At 38.2% G+C, this 21,923-nt stretch overlaps 1 protein-coding gene across 2 annotated transcripts in view; it reads right to left on the reverse strand.

Annotated features, from left to right (window-relative positions):
• DENND5A (DENN domain containing 5A) overlaps positions 1 to 21,923 on the reverse strand; it is an 88,526-nt gene that overhangs the window by 56,318 nt on the left and 10,285 nt on the right. The window contains exons 2-3 of one of the 2 annotated variants that reach the window (XM_037133802.2): positions 2,369 to 2,440; positions 1,494 to 1,603 (exon numbers count right to left, since the gene is read on the reverse strand). The exons of the other annotated variant lie outside the window; for it this stretch is intronic. Of the exons in view, the coding sequence (XP_036989697.2) occupies positions 1,494 to 1,603; positions 2,369 to 2,440 (182 nt within the window). The remainder of the gene's footprint in view (positions 1 to 1,493; positions 1,604 to 2,368; positions 2,441 to 21,923) is intronic. 2 annotated transcript variants of the gene reach the window in all.

Raw genomic sequence — 21,923 nt, forward strand, 5'->3', positions numbered from 1 at the left:
ATAAGAATGGCTCATCTTGACTCCTAAATCCTATCAAACAATCAAAATCAGGCTTCGGTGAGCCCTGGGTATGACACTAGCCAGCTTAGATTCACAGCTTTGGCTTCACCTGGAATCTCCAAACACAGCACAAGTATAGTAGCCATCTCAGATTGCTTTACAGCTCAGGTGCCCCAGGGAGAAGAAACACAGGTGAGGGCTGACCTTGGCCTGCACCACCCAGGAAACCCCAGGGCCAACTGTAGCCAGTTGATAGCTACAGACACATCAGAGCGCCAGCGCCCTTCCCCTGCACAGCTGATCCTACACAGAGGGCAGAGGTTGGTGGTCAGTGGCCACAGCCAGTCTTTGCAGCTGACTGACCTGGTAAATCTTAAAAGCAAGGGAAAAGAAGTTAGGTACCAGAAGGTTGCCAGATTTGAGGGGGGAGGGGGAGAATGGGTGAAGAGGTGAGGGGATTAAGTACAAATAGGTAGTTCCAGAATAGCCATGGGGGTGTAACATACAGTACAGGAGATGGAGTAGTCAAAGAACTTATACACATGACCCATGGATGTGAACGATGGTGGAGGGATTGCCTGAGAGAGTGGGGCGTGCTGTAATGGTAAGAGGGTCAACGGGGGAAAAAATTAGGACAATTGTAATAGCATAATCAATAAAATATAATTTAAAAAAGGATGTAACATATTAAAATTAAATAAGCACTCGTCTAGGCATCAAATCCTTGAGGCTTTCTAAAACTCAGTTACCTCATCTGTGAAATAAAGGTAATACAGTATACTCTGCTTATTTCACAGTTACTGTGTGTACTGAGCAAGATCATCCTCTAAAAACTATAAAAAGCTATTAAAAATTAATAGAGGTAGTACTGATACAAATATGCAGTTAAGAACAGAGCTCTAGAACCAGACTATGGTATTCAAACTCCAGCTCAACTGCTTCTACCATGTCACCTTGGACACATGACTTAACCTCTTTGGATATTAGTTTCCTCACTTAAAAACTATTGTATATGTCTGTATGTTTACTTAATATTATCTACATAAGGGATATTAATGAAAATTAAATGAGTTAATTCATGTAAAATGCGTATCACAGTGCCTAGCACAAGGTGACTCAATGAAGGTTAGCTTATTCAAAGTAGTACTTTTCTACATGTCCTATCTAAAATTATGAGGAAACAAAAATGGTCATTTCTGCCATATCACTCAGACATATATAACACGATAGAAAATTACTTTAAACCTCACTCTTCACGTAATCTCAATGCTATAAGCAACCAACAGCTCAGTACCACAAAAAACGTTTGCTGATCCATTACTACATATTTGTCTCACATAACAGAAACACATTACAACTTTCAGTATTTTGATACATGTATTCTGAATATTTGATATATTTGTCAAAATGCAAAATCATGAACAATATGCATACAATCCCCTTTTCAAAATTTACTCTGTAAATTCTCATATCTGTGGCTAACAAATACTAACCATTCCCACTGCATCTTGGTCAAAGGGATTCCATTCTACGTTCTCAGGATATCGTGCAAGGACCTTAGACTTGAATGTTCGTCTCAATGGTGTCTGCTCAAAATTTTCCCCTACAAGAAAAAAAAGAAGTAGATCATTTCCTCAAAGTCCCTTGAAATCACCAGGTTATGAATGTCTGAGCTTGGTAGTCCAGCAGTGTACAGAAATGAAGGCAAAGCAAGACAGAGAAATGCCAACCATCTAAGAATAGAAAAGGTATTGAAATTTTTAGGCAAGTAAAGAAGCTGAAAAGTTTAGCATGGTTAATATTGGACACCGAAAACTGTCATTTCTTTCCATTAAAATGAAAACGATTACTACAAACCCAATGGTTAATTTTCTTGGGAGAGAAGGGAGAAAGCACAACGAATGATGAAGGATTATATCCATCTTTTTTTGTACACCATATTTAGCTTGCTTAAAGTCAACTAATAACAGCATTAAAGCATAAATGATTTTAAATTCAGAATGAAATATGCATTTCTATGTTCTCTAAAAAATACAAAGGGACTAAAAGATTCAAGAACTGTAAAAACGCAGATTTCAAGGTAAATCTAATAAGCAATTTTGTCAATTCAAAATCATTTGAAATTTCTGAAATACTCCTTCGTTTCTCCCTTCTTCCCCCTAAAAACATTAGAGCATATTGAAATAAGAACATTACGGTGAAAAGAGGAAGAACCAAAGAACCCACCACCTAGAGGGATACAAATGTGAAAAATCTACTAGTCAAGGCTCAAGAAAGTTAGAAGGCCAAAGGGTACAAAATGCAACAGAAGAGACATGTTAGAGGAACCAGAAAGCTTTGTGTACTCTCAATTTTCTTTTGTTTTTACCTTCAGTTGTACTGGAAATGAAAGGGCTGGTACCGTCCCTGGCTTTAGAAGCCTGTATGTACTGGCATAATGCTATATGACAAATGAAATAACACAGTATTACAATAGTGTGATTCAAACATTTTGACCATGACTCCAGTATGAAATAAATTTTTCAGCATGAAGTAATACACAGACACAATGTATGTTTAAATTTATCTAAAACAAAAATTTCACAAAATACTTACCCTTACTTACTATGTCATCCCCTCTCATAATTTCTATTCTATATCATTAAAATTAAATATGCTAACTGCAGACCTACCATCAGTTACAATTCAGTTTGAAAAACATTACAATACAGAATAATGGAATGAAGAGCTCAGCCAATATCAAATTACTATAAAGTCACTAGTGTGATACCCAAAAGTATGCTGCCCCAAGTATTGCTTTTCTTAAGGGGTGATGGAGTGAGGGACAAATTAAATATGCCTAAACATTTCAAACAAATAACTCCAGTAGGAGCCACAGAAAAATACGTAGGAAACATAATCAAGGACAATTCAATTGAATTCTACATCTGTTTACTGAGTAATTTTGCTATACAAGGACCTTAAGTACTGTGGGGGTCAGAGATAAACCCGATGAAGTGCCCATCCTCAAGGACCTTACTATCGAATATATAAGGAAAAGAACATACACAAACCACCATTTCATAGGAAGGCCCCAGATCTTCAGTCTATTTGATCTAACCAGACACACTCGTACAGGACCCTGTTCACGTGCTCTAGTTGACATAGTAAGTTCTGTTCCAACTATAGTTTTAAAAAAGTTGCTTTGAAACACAAAGGTGATTACTAAGAAAGACGCATTCTTCATCAACACAGAATTGGGGTGACCTAAAGTCAGACAGTCCTTCACTCTAAATCATCCCAGAGGCAATGAAAAAATTTCTAAAAAAAGAAGAGTTTGTAATAATTCCTGTCCCAGACACTAACAATGATGAGAGTCAGAAAGTTACTGCTTTTAAAACTAAAATCTTTGCTTCCCCTCTCTCAGTCTGTCCATCATCATTAGAAGCCCACTTATTCAACCTCTGAGAAGGCTCAACTTTTTGTTAGTAAAACAAGTACCACAATTTCAATTCCTCTCATTTCCTGATTCCTTCTTCCAAATTGATTTTTCTGGAACTCTTTTCCAATAAATTTCATCTCTCAAAATACATTTGGTTATCTTTCTTAAATGATTTTATTTATTTATTTTTAGAGAGATAGGAAGGAAGGAAAAGAGAGAGGGAGAGAAACAGCAATGATCCAGAGATACATCAATCAGTTGCCTCTCAGAGGCTCCCGACACCCCCAACGCCCCCATCCCAGGACATGGCTGGCAACCCGGGCATGTGCCCTGATGGGGAATTGAACTGGCAACCTTTTGGTTCGCAGGCCAGTGCTCAATCCCCTGAGCCACACCAGCCAGGGCCATTTGGTAATCACTAAAGAAGACTGGCAAAATCAGCAGGCAGCTGGTACCAGTGATAGCAACAAAGCCCTACAGTTACACAGAGCTTGTCTCAGAGCTTTCGGTGACACCTAAAAAAGAGCCCACTCACGGCAAGTCTGAATTTACAGTACGAAGTAATTAAACAGAAAGCAGATGACATAGTGATCTCGTCTATAGTCTGAGATTCTCAGAATGTATTTTTAAACTGTATTCAGTTCTGAGAGAAGATAAGGATTTCTTCCTGCTAAGCTTCTTCAGTTTTGTCAGTTTGCTCATTTCTTCCTTAACTAGGCTAGAAAATCCCCTCGGTAAAAACCACAAAATATATGAACATACAGTAAGTCCTCACTCAACATCATCAATAGGTTCTTGGAAACTGCAACTTTAAGCAAAAAGATATATAATGAGCCAATATTACAATGGGCAAATTGATATAAACTAGAATTAAGCTCCTACTGCATATTTCTGGTAACCAAAAACATCCCCAAACTTCTAAATAAAGACCCCAAACACTCCTAATATTATTGAATAATATTCTAATATTATTCTAACATAACTGAAATGTGTTATATATACACTTAAGAAAGATAAAATAGCAGCATCTCCCCAACCCCCAAAATTTAGGTGTGACCTCACATATGATCTTAATTGGAAATAAGGTAAAATTAGTCAATTGAGATGAGATCATACTGGATTAAGGTGGACCCTAAATCCATAAGAGTGTCCTTGTAAAGAGACATCAAAGGACACTCAGAGAGAAGGCCATGCGCAGACGGAAGCAGAGGATGGAGATGCATCCACAAACCAAGGAACGGGAAGGCCCGCTGGCAGCCACCAGAAGGGAGAAGAGGGCCCGGAACAGGTTCTCCCCGGGACCTTCCAGAAGAAACAAACCCTGGGGATACCTTCATGTCAAGCTTCCAGTCTCCAGAAACGAGAGAACAGATTTTTTTAAAGCGCCCAATTTGTGTTTTTATTTTGCTTTTTTTTTTTTTTTTTAGTGTCTTAAGGTGGAAGTTTCAGGTATCAATCAACTTGAGACCTTTCTTTTCCAATAAAAACAATTAATACTACAAATTCCCCTATAAGCTATGTTAGCTGAGTCCCACAGCTTCTATATGTTTTATATTCACTTTTGTTCGGCCGAAAATATTTTCTAATTTCCTCTGAGGCTTTCTCTTTGACCCACATATTATTTATAAAAGTGTTGTTTAATTTCCACATATTTGTAATTTTTGTTATTGATTTTTGGTTAATTTCATTATGGCCAGACAACATATGATTTCAATCTTTTAAATTTGTTAAGATGTGTTTTATGACACAGGACATGGTCTATCTCATAGAAAGTTCCATGGGTGCTGGGTAAGGAAGTGTACTCTACTGTTGTTGGGAATCCTATAAATATCAATTAAACAGATTCAAGTCAAGTGATGTCCGGACACCTGGAGCAGAAAAAATGGCAAACTCACAATTCTATGATACTCTGAATCTAGTCTTTTTCAATGCACTGCTGCCGCTGACTTTTCAGAGCCTTCAAACAGCTGCTCCATGCAGTGTGTCCAGGTTTTGTAGCTATATTCACTGGGAGAGAGGGCACAGTGTGCTTTCTTTACATTACTTAGAACCAGAACTTGCTGATAAACTTTGGTCCAGTAATCCTTCTCTGGAGCAGCTATTCTTAGAAGATAATCCAGAAGAAATATGTGTGTATGTTTTCACAATAACAAAATAAAAAAAAAAAAAACTTAAAGGCCAAAAAAAAAAAAAAGAAAGAAAGATAAAATAAAATAAAATAAAAACGAGTAAGATCATTATATTCCACCCGACTTATTCCAGTTTGGAATTACAGGTGGCCATCAGACAGCCCAAGGCAAGGCCCGACCATGCTCGGGGCACCATTCCACCACAGGGAGCACACACACCCCCCCACACTCCCTCAGACTCAGATAACACAGACGCTCCAACTCACCTGCCACGAACATCTTTGCAATGTGGGGAGAAACCAGAGTACCCAGAGAAGACCCATGCAGAATGGGGAGAAAGTGCCAACTCCAGAGAGACAGTAGCCCTGGCACGAAATCAATTTTCCCCCTTATCAATATTATAACAAAATGACACTGAATGAAACGATGTCATCTGAGGACATAGTATATATAGGAATTAGGGCAGTTACCAATGTCCTATATGAAAGCATTTAGGATAAAATATTTTCTGAGGGGGATGGGGTGGGTGAAGGTAGAAGAAGGTATAAGGGGATAAATGGTAATGAAAAATACAATAAAAATAAATTACTAAAATAAAACAAAAAGATACTTTCCTAAGATGGCTATGAAGTGCCCCCTAAGACACGAAAAGCACTGAAAGGATAGAACAGAGGATTATTTAGGAAGAGACTTTTAAACGACCAGTGAGATGAAGCCAGAGGTGAACGTGATGAGCTGACCTGGAGTGTAGACAGAGGAAGGGAGGCCATGAATCACAGGGAAAAGAAGTCTTGAGATCCTCTGTCCTCACCATCACCACCTCTCCACCACCTGCCCCTACTTGTTAAAAAATAAAATAAAAAATAAATTTAAAAAAGAAGTCTTGTTAAAGATAAAGAGGCAGGTTGTAAGTAAAGGAACCACAGAGATCCAATCCCAGGCAGAAGTCCTTCTATGTATTAGTCTGGGAAAGTGTAGCGGGAGCATAGTGTTTTCACTCCCAGGGGAAAGGAGGTGTACAAAGAAGCGTTATGAGGGACCTGAGAACGAATCATGTTTATTACAGCTACCTTATAAAGAGTGTCAGAAAGGCAAGAGAGGAAAGAGATGCATAAACCCAAGATAGTTTTTATTAAAAAACAATTGAATTTTTCACCACTTTACTAAGGGCTGAGTTTTGAGAATAAGCAGCAGAAATGTAATGCCTCAGGAACACATACATTAGCCCTACCTCCTGAAACCTGTATGCATGTCACAGGCTAAATAATAAATATCTATTGTTTAACTCTGAAAAGTTAAACAATATTAGGACTATCACATCACAAGCACAACTGTCCTATTTTCCTAGAAACATCGACTAATTATTTGCCCAACACATACAGAGTATACAAATACTGGCAGGTCTGGATATCACAACTAAAGCCTGTTTCTAACAGCTACTTAAAAATTAGTCAACTAGGTATCAGTTTATCTTTGTGAATCTGCCATCAGGAAAGTACAGTTCAGATAAATCATAACAGACTTTTTTTTTAAGTTTGCATGCCTTAAAAAGACTTCTAGTAGGTTCTTTGTTTACTTGTTCTGCTTTGACCAAGCCAGAAACAAACTGACATTTGTACTGCTATCTGCCTATTGGTAATGGTTTAATTTGAATAATGCTACACAAGGGATGCTTATGCTGAGAAGCTTCAAAGGAACCACTAAAGTCTCTGAAATGATTCATTAAATTTTGTATAAAGATGTGTGTATTTTTCTGGGGAGAGAAGAGAATTTTTGCCAGTCTCAAAGGGTCCCCTGACCCAAAAAGGTTAGAAACCACAGGCCCAAAACAAGTGTTACAGGAACTTCCTCACCTCACCACATCAACACCAATCCTACAGTTTAATTCACATTACCTGTAACAAGAGTGATGAAATTCTTTTCCTCTGGGAACTGATACAGCCAGGTTATTATGCTATCCTTTGCATACTGGCATTCTGGGATATCCTAGAATTGATCCTGTTGATTAGTCACTAGATTGGTGACCAGTCACCAACTCAGTGCCACTCATGCTATAATCAGTTTACTTCTAGCACTAAAAGATGTCACTGTATCTTCCCTGTTACAAACACTCCTGAAACAGACTGCCCACCAGAACAGTATTACTACCAACTCACACTTCTATTTCTGGTGCATGTTGAAGAACCAACTTGTGTTTTCAGTTCATGCACTGTCCAGCATTTCAAATCTCTCTCCTCCTAAAGATTTCCGAGCCCTTGTACAAATCAGAGGTTACCTCCTGCCATCTGACTTATGGGGCACAATGTAGTAAGGAGGGAATGCCAATTTCTAACTAAATGAGTATTAGTCTTGCTATTAATTTTGGGTGAGCACTTCATTATAGTCAGCACTTTTTATATAGAGACATCTTTTTAAAACCCAGTAAGGCTAGCAGTGTTTTGGTAGGCACAAAAACCGTCTAACACTACATTCTACTCATCACTCTCCCTCACTCCTTCTGTATATGAAGTTGAGGTGAACTTACAGCTCCTGCAGCATCAACTGAAGACAGACTGCTCTTTGGAGAAACAGCCTATACCTTGGCCCCACATCACCAGCTGACTGTGCTGCTCAGGAGTCAGACATTCAGAGACAAATACCCAGAGTGCAGGCAGTGAGGCCCTTGGACAGGCCACAGGGCCTCTTTAAGGCACTAACTAACCCAGGACAGCTGCTCACCAGGCTTTTCAATGGAAGAGCAATAAAAACCATCTGTTACTGCTGTTTTCTCCTTGAGGCAGATTTATTCTTTCTCAACCTATTTTCTTCGTGAGATTACTTTAGATTTGTATATACGAACATTACTTTTACTGATAATTTGCCTCCTGCTTGACATTTTTCAGGCACCAACCTAGTCCAACTCATGTACTTACTTATTCTAAAATGTACTATTTTTTTTTAACAAGGGAAGGTTTGAGAACCTATCCAGATAGGATTGCTCCAAACCACAGCTAGGACAGAACTTTGGTAGCAAGATACCAAGTGTAGATATCTATCTTTCAGCCCATCTGAATCCCCTAAAGGGCACACATCTGGCAAGCTAACGTCTAAGTGCTGGAGAGGATGTGGTGAAAAGGGGACCCCCCCATACACTGTTGGTAGGAATATAAATCAGTCTAACTACTATGGAAAACAACGCAGATGTTCCTCAAAAAATTAAAAATGCATCTACCATAAGATCCAGCAATTCCACTTCTGGGTATACATACATAAAGGAAAGGAAATCAGGATTTCAAGGAGATTTATGCACATCCATGTTTATCACAGCCTTATTCATAATAGCTAAGATATGGAAATAGCCCAAATGGCCATCGACAGATAAATGGATAAAAAAGATGCAGTATATGGATCTTTATTTAGCCATGAGAATAATGGAATAAACAATGGAATATTATTTAGCCATGAGAAAGGATGATATCCTGCCATTTGGAACCACATAAGTGGAGCATATTATGCTAAGTGAGATAAGCCAGACACAGAAAGACAAGTGCTATAAGCTATCACTTATATATGGAACCTAACAAAGTCAAACATGTTAAAAAAAAAAAGAGGTGGTTCCAGGGGATGGGGGTGGTGAAGAGATAAGATTAATGGTGTTTAAGGGTACAAACTTCTACCAAGTAGTAAATGTCATAGACATTTAATGCTTAGCGTAATGAATGTAGATAATAACACTGTACTATAAAGATGTAATGTGATAAATACTGTTTCAGTGGCAATAACATTATAATACATAAATGTATCAAAGTTAACATGCCATTCACCTTAAATTTCCAAAACTTAACATGTCAAATTTATCAATAAAAATATGCAGATGAACCCTTGCTGCTGTGGCTTGGTTGGCTGGAGCGTCGTCCCGTTCAGTGCACTGAAAGGTTGAGGGACGTATTCCCCAGTCAGGGCACGTACCTAGATTGTGAATTCGATCCCCGGTCAGGGCAGGCAACCAATTGATGTTTCTCTCTCACATCAATGTTCCTCCCTCTCTCTCTCTCTCTCTCTCTCAAATCAATAAACATATTTTTTAAATGCAGAATAAAAAAAAACACATACCTGAAGGAAGGGAAAGTGAAAGAACTCTTGAACAGAAGTGACAAAGCCTGGAATTCTAGGCCTATTACAATCAAGACTTATACAAATCATTTTTATCTTCACAGGCCCATTTCTCTTTCTTCATGTACCGCACCTGCCAACTTCCCCAGTCTCACCCCCCACATCCCCTCTCCTCCTCTTTACACATTACCTGTACTAACTCACTGCTATTTCCTCAAATATGGCATGCTTTTTCATGCCTTCCTTCTTTTTCAGATGCTATTCTCCGCCTAGAATGAAATTCATACACTTCTGTGCCTGTTGGCCAATCTACAATTATTCAAGTGAGTGCTATCAAAATCTATGGCATTCCAACAATGTTGTCGTTTCTCTGTTCTCCAAGTTATTCTCATATTCTTCTGTGGGACCTATTGTCAAAGCCATTTACTAATCATAAAACAAATCTGCTCCTTTGAATGTAGTTCACATGACATGATTTTCAGTTCCCTCACCACGCTAGCTCCTAGAACTGAAATCAGTGCTCCATCTAGGTGTAATCTAACCAGCATCATTTTGAACAGGACTATCCACTCTTTTTTTACAATATCTATTAATGCAAGCTAAAATCACAACTTTTTGTCAGCTAAATTACACTTTTGCCCTAAGTCCAACTTGTGGCCAACTATAAAAGCCTTATATTTTAGTGTTGCTATTAAGTCATATCTCCTTTCTATACTTCTACTTTTGTAGCACCTACTTCATCAAAGAACTCAAATTTCTCTTATTCCCAAGTATATCTTAACCATTTCCATCAAAACATTCCTGAATCCAAAAATGGTAGCTGACAGTATTCCCCTCTTCTATTAGTCAACTTCCTTAATAGAGAAAGTGTGGTTAATATGACCTATTCTTAGTGGGCCCATGTGGGCCCTAAATAATTATAGTTTCCTGCTCTAATTCTTAATACCATGTCCTTCAACCATTCTAGATTTTGACTAGGCATATGTAAAACTCTTACTGTTTTCTCAGTTTTGAAAATGCCATTTTGAGGTAATTCCATGAGTCCCTAAAGGTTACTGACAATGAGTGAATAAATGATTTCATCCCAAAATTCTTTCAGAACTCTAGGCTATAATTTGTCTGGGTCATGAGACATGAATTCATTCAGAGGAGTTAAATGTTCCTATATAAATGCTTATTAACAATCTCAGATTTGAGTCTCCTCTTAACCAATTCAGTCCTATCCTTTCCAATTCATAGACAATTTTCATGACAATTTAGGGAGAAAGGTTCTGGGGCCAATTTAGTCTCAGAGATAACTGAAAAATGTGCTTATTTAGGATTCTGCATGTAGAGCATCACCAAGCATAAAATACCCTTCTTAAAGAAATATTTAGCAAAAATAAATAAATAAATAAAAGTTTCTTCTGTTTTGTGTTTTTTTGTTGGTTTTTTTTAGGTTCTTCAAAACAAACCCATAAAACTGTTGGAGAAGGCAAAGATTACAACAGTTCTTACCACAGCAGCAAAAACCAAACTAACAACAGATTACAAAATGAGGTTAAAGAATTCTGAAAATGAACACCTCCTGCCACCATAAAGAGGAGAAAATATGCCAGGCCAAAATTTTTAATTCTCCATAAAGGTGAAAATATGCCCACAATTCATACCACAAATATTTATTAAATGTGCAAGTCACGTAATCAAGCTGGGAAGGTACTACGGTATAGCCTGTGGTATACACACTCTGATGGAAGAAAGAATCTTTAAACACCAGCAGGTCTAGATTTAAATACTAGTTTATTTAAATACTAGTTTAAATAATGTCTTGTTGAATTTTAAGTAACCTGCTCAAGGTCTCTCTTCTATAAATCTCAGTTCCATAGCTGTAACAAGGGGGTAATAACACCTAATTCACAGTCCTATAGAAAGGAACTGAGCAAGTTAATGTAAGTAAAGCATTTGTGACACACCTGCATGGAACACAAAAGGTACTGAAATAGTATATCTTTTCCTCCCAAAAGAACAGCCACAGATGCAAGAGTCACCTCTAGATCTATGAAAATAAGACACAGAAATGCCCTGGAGGCCCTAGCCAGGTAAGTCAGTCGGTTGGAGTGTCACCCCAAAATGCCAAAGTTGCAAGTTTAATCCCTGGTCAGGCCCCATGCAAGATTCAACCAATGAATGCATCATTTAGTGGAACAACAAACTGATGTTTCGCTCTCTCCCTTCCTCTCTCTCCAAAATCAACTTAAAAAAAAGAAAGAAATGATCTGAAAATTCCCAAATGCTTCCCAAGAAGGAGGCTTCTACTGCATGAAAGCGACAATGTCTATGTGCTTCACAGAATGCATACCAAAGTAGAGCCAGAGCAGCAAACTCGGCTGTACCGAGAACACTGACATGTCCCTAAATCCAAATTCCAAACTACAGCTTATAACGGGACTGCCCCACTGCCTCTTCCTCCCCAGAGAACACAGGAAATTTAAGAACTTAGAAGCTGCCCTGGCTGGCATAGCTCAACGGATTGAGCGCGGCCTGTGAACCAGAGGATGGCAGTTAGATTCCCAGGCAGGGCACATGCCTGGGTTGCAGGCCAGTTCCCAGCAGGGGACGCATGAAAGGCAACCAACCGTACATTGATATTTATCTCCCTCTCTCTTTTCCCTCTAAAGATAAATAAATAAAATATATTAAAAAAAATAATCTGGAAGCCTCCTGTCAGGTTATCATCAATAACAAAAGAAAGTTTTCTTTACTCTTAAGATTTTTTATAGTAATAAACGACCCCTCCTTTTTTTTACAGAATTCCTAAGCACTAAAATTTTACCAACTGGTACTAAAACAAAGACTATCATTTGTTTTAGTAAACGTGCATTAAAAGCACTGCACTGGTCATATCAAAAGCTTTGTTGTACTTCAGGCCCAGCTGTGAGAGCAATGAAAACGTTTCTCTTTCACTTTGTACAATGCTGAAAAAATGACTCTCACACACCAAAGTGGGGGGTGGGCTTTTTTCAGGCAGTACAAAGTAGTGTCAACAGCCCAGTGTTTAAGAGTTAGCTCTGCAATTGCAGATCCAAATGAGAAAGGTGAAACGATACAGCCTTCAGGAGGAAACACAGAATATCTCTGTGACCCTGCAATAACAAAGATGTTTTAAACAGAACACAAAATGCACTAAACATAAAGAGAGAAAACTGAAAAACTGGACTATATCTAAGAACATTTGTTTCTCAAAAGTAAATCACCACTGAGAATGAAAAGGAAGCACACGGATTATGAGATATTTTCAATACACATAACTGACAACACTCACATCTAGAAATTATAAAGAATGCCATTAAATCAATAAACGACAACAAAAAAAGACCTGAAAGAAAAATGGCAAAAGACTTTGATAGTTCTAAAAAGAGGACATGCAAGTGTCTGATAAACTTTTGAGGTACTCAACTTCATTAGTCATCCAAAAAATGCAAATTTAAGTAATTCAATACCACTCCTTAACAACCAGAATGGTTCAAAAGAAAGGAAAGAATATGTTGAGCATTGCTGAGGACACGGAGCAACCTCTCCTCTCAGGCTCTGCACATAAGACTGTAATAAACACCACTAGGGAAAATGGCATGGCAGTCCCTACTAAAGCTGAACATGTACCTCTGATCCAACAATTCCACTCAACAGACCATACTCAATAGACCAAAGGGCATGTTCACACACAAAAAAGGGCACATACAGGAACGTCTATAATATGCAACAATTACAATACTAAAAATCTAGGAACTACCCACGTCATCAACAGAACTGGAAGATACATTATGGTATGGAAAACTATACAGCAATGAGAACAAATAACCTAAAACCACATATAACAGTGTGAATGAACCTATGTTGTGTGAAAGAATCCAGAAATAAAAGAGCACACAGCCTATCATCACATTTATATAAAGTACAAAGACAGGCAAACCGTGCTGTTGGGAGTCAGAACAGTGGTTACTTTTGGTGGCTAAGAGGGCACACAGCAGCTGAAAGGGAGTCGAGGAAGGACTGGGGGGTGCTGTGACATGGGCGTGTTCAGTTCACAAAAATACATCACAGCGTACCAGTCTGATATGCATTTTACAGTGTATATATATTTGGTGAATAAAGTTTAATTTTTTTAAAAAGTCTAGATTCTGACGGATCTGAATTTGAATCCCAATCTCCTAAATACTTGCTGTAAAACTTTAGTCAAGTTATTTAACTGTGTTGTGCCTCAGTTTCCTCATCTATAAAATATGAATAAGAGAACTTCTCTCGTGTGTTGCTAACAGACCTAAATGTGATCATGTATGAAGCACCATTACCTTATCTCTACTTCTCATCCTGTCAAAATTATAGAAAGTTAAGTGAAGCCAACAATAAAAATGCTAGATCAGCAAACAATTATGGATACTTACCATATGCCAGGCACTGTTCCAAGCCATTTAATGTATTAACTTATTTAATCCTAACATTCATTCTATTTCCACTTCAGAGATGACGAAACTAACACACAGAAGTAAACTGCACAAGCCACACAAATTGTAAATGGAGGGTAGGGTTTCAAATCCAGGGGACAGATAGAACCTTTCAGCTATACCATCTCCTTTACCATCCAATAGGGAATCTCAGCTTTAAGGGGAAAATAATTAACTAAAAAAATTTTGCGGAAATCTTTACTTATCTAATAGTTTATAGTTTGTATACTGTATCATGGAAAAATCAATCACCCAAAAGCTAAGGGACCCCAAATTCAAGTCCTAGCTCTGACACTGACCAGCTATGAGAACCCAGGCAAGTCACTCAGAACCCTTCCAAGACACACTTTCCTCCTCCGTAAGTAGGAGGTTTGGAAATTCTAACCAGCTCTTGCTTCTCTCTTCTAGGAGACCTATATTGTCTGTTTTATACTTGATCTTAGCCAAAAGGCCAAGAAGAGATATGCTGCCTATTTTAAAAGAACACAGCGTAAATTCAAGGCCTAGAGATGACAGTGATGCTCATTAATGACAATGACAATATATCTCTGACAGGTTCCAACATCATTGTGCTATTAAAGAAATACCTTTATTACAGATAAGAATGTTCTACCACAGCAGAAGTTTGGTTTTTGTCTGAGTCACATGGCTTCAGTCAAACAAAATTAGATCTAAGTCATTTTTATCCAAAATCCTTTGGCATTGCAATACCAAGTACAGTAACTGTACAGAGCACTGGTGATATAAGTCTCTATTCTCCTTAACCATTCTTCCTAGACGCTCCCTTTTTTACTCCTCTCTGCTTCTTGCTCACACTTGAAGAAATCCAAGACCTATGCTTTAGACATTCTGTACTGGGTTGCATGGTAACCCCAAGGAAGCTGTGTCTACAACCTAATCCCCTGAACCTATAAACGTTATCTTATTTGAAAAGAATCTTTACAGATATAATCAAAGATCTTGATAAGATCATCTTGGATTAGTTAGATGGGCCATAAATCCAAAGACAAGTATCCTTATTAAATAAACACAGAGACGACACACACAAAGGAGAAGGCTATGTGGCCAGAAGTCAAGAAATGCTGACAGCCACCAAAAACTGGAAGAGGAAAAGAATTAGTCTCTCCCAGAGCCTCTGAGGGAGTATAGCCTGCTGACACCTTAATTTTGGACTTTTGGCCCCCACAACAAAAAGAATTGTTTTAAGCCACCCAGTTTGTGGTAATTTGTTGCAGCAACCATAAGAAACTAATATCTCCATACCACATTTCCTTACCTACCCTGCTTCTGTAGTAAACTCAGCAGCTTTCCTAAGCAAAAGAGATCCATAATCAACTTTCAAAAGCACCCAACCTCAATCTTCCCCTTCCTCGCCCCCCTAAAAAAAGTGAGCAAGAAGAGAAATTATAAAGAGCATACACAGACAATTCATAATACAAATACAAAGGATTAATAAATTGCTCTTTTTAAAAAAACTCTACCTTAGCCATGGTGGGTGTGGCTCGGTGAATTAAGCACTGGCCTGTAAACCGGAAGGTTGCATATTTGATTCCCAGTCAGAGCACATGCCCAGGTTCCAGGCCAGGTCCCTGGGAGGGGGCATGCAGGAGGCAACCACACATTCATATTTCTCTACCACTTTTTCTCCTTCCCTTCCCCTTGTTCTAAAAATAAATAAAATATTAAAAAACTCTACCTCAGCAGTCAAAGAAATACAGTTTAAAACAATAACATAAAAGAATAAAAAGGAAAACAAATATTAGTGAGAATATGGAGACAGAGGAACCCTCATGTGTTCATAGTAAAGTTGTGCAAAGTAAAACTGTGCATCAGTGTGGCACTTCTTCAAAAGATTGTTTTTTTGTTTGTTTTTGTTTTGAAAAGGCTCTTAAAGAGAGTTACCATATGACCCAACAAGTCCACTTCTGGGTATATACCCAAACAGGTATTCAAGCAAAACCTTACACAATTCACAATAGTTAAAAAGTGGAAACAATCAAAATGTCCCTCAACAGAGGAATGAATACATAAACAAAATATGGTATAACCACACAACGAAATATTCAGCCATAAAAAGGAATGAAGTATTTATTCACGCTACAATGTGAATGGGCCTTGAAACATTATTCTAAGTGAAAAGAAGCCAGACACAAAAAGTCACATATTGTATGATTCCAATTATGTAAAATATCCAGAGCAGGCAAATCCAAACAGGTAGAAAGTGATTAGGGGTTGCCAAGAGCTTGGGGAGGGGAAGGCAGAGAACGACTGTTTCACAGGAGCCAGGTTTCCTTTTCAGGCGATGAAAATGTTATGGGACTTCATAATGGTGGTGACTACACGAGACTGTTAAATGCACTAAATGCCACTGAATTGTACATTTTAAAATGGTTAAAATGGTAAACTTTATGTTAATGTGTAATTTACCACCCACAAAAAATGCACACACACACAAATTCACACAAGTAAATGATGGCAAGCTAGGAGTGAGCATAAATTGGTACAGCTCTTTCCGATAAGAAATTATTGCATATTAAAGTATTTAAGGGTTCATCTAGCCCTAGATGGTGAGGCTCAATTGATAGACCACCAGCCTGTGAACCAAAGGGTCACCGGTTCAGTTCCCAGTCAGGGCACATAACCAGGTTGCAGGGGGGGGGGGGGGGGGGCACGGGTCCTCAGTTGGGGGAATGAGAGAGGCAACCACACGTTGATGTTTCTTTCCCTCTCTTTTTCCCTCCCTTTCTCTAAAAATAAATAAATAAAATCTTATAAAATAAGGTATAAAAATAAAAAAATAATAAAAATAATAGCCCTGGCTGATATAGCTCAATGGATTGAGCATGGGCCTGTGAACCAAAGAGTTGCTGGTTGATTCCCAGACAGGGCACATGCTTGGGTTCTGGGCCAGGTCCCCAGTAGGTGGCGTTCAAGAGGCAACCACACACTGATGCTTCTCTCCTCTTTCTCGTTCCCTTCCCCCTCTCTAAAAGTAAGTAAATTAAAAATTTTTAAATAAATAAATAAATAAATAAATAATATAATAAAGATTCATCTTAATAATTGTCTTATTGACTTTTATACTAAAGCCACCGTCACACACTCAGATTCGTATAACATATATACATTGTAAACTTTTTTATAATAAAAAAGTATAAACTACCCAAGTGGCAAATAATTTAAAATTTTACAGTTCACTCATATTTTGAAATTAAATAACAATGAAAATCATGTGTATGAAGAAAATTTAATGTCATGAGAAAACAGTCAACATTTAATAACATAAGAAAATGACCGACACATAACAGTAAATTAAAAAGGCAGGACAGGCGCTGGCAGGGTGGCTCAGTTAGTCAGAGCACTGTCCCTGTGCACCAAGGTTGCAGGTTTGACCCCCCAGTCAGGGCGCATAAAAGAAGCAACCAATAAATGCATAAATAAGTGGAACAACAAATCAGTGTCTGTCTGTCTGTGTGTGTGTGTGTCTCTCTCTCCCCCCCTCTCTTTCTCTCTTCCTCTCTAAAATCAATTTTTAAAAAAAGGCAGGATACAGGGATCGTTTGTGACCTTGCTCCCCCCAGCATATGTCATCAACATTTTAGCTCAAATAAACTATATTTTAAAATAATTTTTAAGGCAGGAAACAAAATTATATTTCTCTCATGATCCCAGTTTCATAAAGATAGCATACATTTTTCTCACTGCTAGTATTTCTGAAGTATTTTCTGACAGTCAAAATATACCTAATAGTTTCTACAAATCAGTAATCAATGGGGACAGACTCATAAATGGACAACAGGATGACAGCTGGAGAGGGGGAGATTAGAGGGTGGAGGGGTCCAACAAAAAAGAAAAAAGACTCACGGACACGGACAACAGTGTGGTGATTGCTGGGGGGTGGGAGTTATAAGGGGACTAAATGTTAAAGAAAAAATACAATAAAAAAATTAAAAAAAACAAACATGAATAAACAAAGGACTTGAACAGGTAATTCATATAATATACGAATGTACAAGAAACATATGAAAAGATGCCCAGCTTCACAAATAATTAAATTCAGATTAAAACAGACATTTTCTTCCTAGCAAACTGAAAATATTTCAGAAAAGCAGTAACATTTTATTATAAATGTAGAGAAAAAAATGGTAGAATCTTAAACACAGCTGGTGAGAATCTAAACTTTTGTGGAAGGCAATTTGGCAATGTCTATTAATGCTTAAAATATGCATTATTCCTTGGACTCAACAAAGTCTAGTTTTAGCAATTAATCTTATAGAATGACTCCTACAAGTGTAAAGCTATATGCACAAGGATATTTGAAAAAGGAAAAATTTAAATACTCCATATTATTGCCAGAAAGATCTTTGTGTTGATGTGGGATATTCCTTGAAAACAGTATTTATAAATATATAATATTATAATTTCAAATAAGTACTTTTTACTTCAGCTTGTTCAAATGAGTTTTTGTTTCTTATAATTAACTAGGATCAATAAAATTTCAGGGAAATACTTCATGATGTTGAAAATAGTCATGATGAAACATTAAGTGAAAAAAATCAAAACACAAAATCTTTCCATTCCACTTTATCCCAATTATGTAAAAGTACACACACATACCAACACAAGTAAAAACTGGAAAGAATTAGTACGGGTGATAGTTACACACGTCAAGCTTAGGATTTATGTTTTCAGGTATACTGCAATAAAAATGTTTTTAAGAAGGCACTTATGCCCTAGCCAGTGTGGCTCAGTGGGTTGGGCATCGTTCCATAACCACAAGGCGGTAGGTTTGATTCCCAGTCAGAGCACATGCCTGGGCTGCAGATGTGGTCCCCAGCTGGGGCACATGGGATTGCAAGAAACAACCTATAGATGTTTCCCTCTCACATCAATGTTGCTCTCTCTTTCTCCCTCCTTTCCCCTCTCTAAATAAATTAAAAATAAACAACAGAAGCACCACATAAAGATATCAAATGTTAACAGCTTAATTCTGGATGGAAGAATTATGAGTAACTTATTCCTGTGCCTTTCTATAATTTCTAAATTCCCTGTAAGAAATATGTATTGGGTTGGTAAAACATTCATTTAGTTTCCACCCCCCATGGCTCTAGTAGGGCTTAGTTGTCTTTAACTTCATTAGAAACAATTTTGTTACATTGTATTGACAGCTGTCATATCAGCTACAATTTTTTAAAACCATCAAAACTGAATTTTTGTGCATACGTTTTAATATTGAAGATGGAAAAAATAAGCAACATTTTCAGCACATTATGCTTTATTATTTTAAGAAAGGTAAAAACACAACTGAAATGCAAAAAAAGATTTGTGCAGTGTATGGAGAAGGGTCTGTGACTGACTGAACATGTCAAAAGTGGTTTGTGAAGTTTCTTGGTACTACTGACATTTTGGCCAAACAATTCTTTGCTGTGGGACTGTCTTATACATTGGAAGATGTTTAGCAGCACCTCTGACCTCCACCCATTAGAAGCCAATAGCAGGAGACAGCCAACATACTCAAAATATCCAAATCAATAGAGTTATTGGTGAAAACAAAAAATGTATCCTTTGTTTTACATAAAAAACTAAACGAACTTTTTGACCAACCCAAAACATTATGACTCAGTTTTATTTTTAGAGAGAGGAAAATACCATTCCTTACATTGTTGACCTTCAACCATGTTTTTCCAACCCTCGGATTTTATAATTTATATGTAGGCCCATAGATATTTTTACATATATTAAACGAGCATTGAGCCCTGGTTGGTGAGCCCTGAGCACGGGACTGTGAAGCAGGGGGTTGCTGGTTCGATTCCCAGTCAGGGCACATGCCTGGGTTGCAGGCCAGTTCCCAGCAGGGGACACATGAGAGGCAACCACACATTGATGTTTCTCTCCCACTCTTTCTCCTTCCCTTCCCCTATCTCTATAAATAAATAAATAAAAATGTTTAAAAAAGTAAATGAGCATTGAATTAATCAATAAATAATCAGAGAGTATTATTTTTGTTCAAGGTCAAACCCTGGGCTAAGAACTTTACAGGAAATGTTGCAACACATAAACTACAAGCTAGAGAACAGAATTCTTTTCCTCTCCTGAACCATTATCTATTCCTCTCTTAATAAACTGATTCTTTTCTGCAGTTACTGGTTTATATGCATGACTCCTCAGAAGACTATGAACTCCTCAAGGACAGCAAGTATATCTCACACATCTATGTAAACAAGTGTTCCATCATTAAGCCGGTCTTTCAATAACAGAAAGGTATGTGGTAGAGGACTTCAGACACAGAGAATACAAGGCTTCCAATTCTTGCTATATGATGTAGGTCATGTTATTTAAATTCTCTGCACTTTGGTTTCCTAATCTGTAAAATGGGAATAATGCTATCTGGTACCTGGCACTGAGGTGTATTCAATAAACAATAAATGCTTATTAATTTAATTATCATATGTTGTTGGGAACCGCCCTGCCTGGTTGCAGAAGCTGTAACCCCCCCTCATGGCTAAGGCTGAGTATGAGACCTTGGAGTCATAAGCCACTAAGGGAACAAAGCTTATCTCCCTGGCCCCAGGTGGATGACTGGTTAGCCAATGACAGGTAAGATTCCTAAGGGAGAGATGATCTAAGACAGGCACAGTCATGAAAGGGCCCTCAGGGAAGGATTTGGGGGGCTATAGAAAAAGGGGGTGATGGACCCATGCCCCTCAGTTTTGACATAGCCTGAGTGTTCATTCTGTCTGCAAGAAGTGTCCTAATCCCTTGGCTGCCTTACTTCCCCTGCCTGACTTAAGCCTGAAACAATGCCGGAGGACAGTATAGCCCTGGACAGGAACAGGCAGTTCCCTGGGGCGATCAAGCCTAAGAAAGAATGCATAAAATCCTGTGAAACCTGCTTTGCCCTCAATTTTCTGATAAGGGTCTAAGCTCAAAATGAGTTTGTTTCCCAAAGTTTTTATAGCTCTTTAGCTAACTGACCCTGACTCAGAATAAGCCCTCTTAGTTCTTTATACATTATCTATTGTTTGATCCTTTCTGCCTGGCAATGATTGATGAGCTTTACCTATAGTCCTGTGTAAACTGAATCCAGTAAAAGCCCATTGAGGAACAGGCTCATGGCCCTTCTCCTCTGAGAGATCGGCTACCTTTCCTCCCCAAGCAGATCATGTCTTGGAAGACTTATTCTCATCCATGGCAGATGGGATAGGGGGATGGGGGGAGTGGAGGGAGGGGCTCCGCTGGACAAAGCTCCCCCACAATATATAAATAATAGGAATAAAGTGCTCAGTGTACTTGTGAGTGGGATGGTCAACTGAGTATACCACAAAGTGAGTATACCACAAAGACCAGTTAACAAAGATAACTGGTCTTATGGAGACGAGCTCAGTGACCTTGGCCTCATTAAATACACCACACTCATAAGCAACTAGGCTAGCCAGCTAACAGAAATGGATCAGCTGACCAAAATAGTAAACATTCCTGTAGAAAATAAATCTAGCAAATGCTTAAATATCACTTTCCACACAATTGAAATGCGGGAGAAATAATATATTTCATATCGCTGTTATAATACATCTGTTATAAGAAATGGGGGTGGGAGAATAATATTAGGTAATCACCTAGCAAAAGAAGGGATTAAAAATTATCAGAACATGCCCTGGCTAGTGTAGTTCAGTGGATTGAGCTCGGACCTGCAAACCAGAGAATCGCGGTTGATTCCCAGTCAGGGCACATGCCCGGGTTGCGGGCCAGTTCCCAGCGGGGGACCCACAAGACACAACCATACACTGATATTTCTCTCCC

The sequence above is a fragment of the Artibeus jamaicensis genome, unplaced genomic scaffold (assembly GCF_021234435.1).
Source record: "Artibeus jamaicensis isolate MK-2021 breed Jamaican fruit bat unplaced genomic scaffold, CSHL_Jam_final contig_797, whole genome shotgun sequence".
Lineage (NCBI taxonomy): Eukaryota > Metazoa > Chordata > Mammalia > Chiroptera > Phyllostomidae > Artibeus > Artibeus jamaicensis.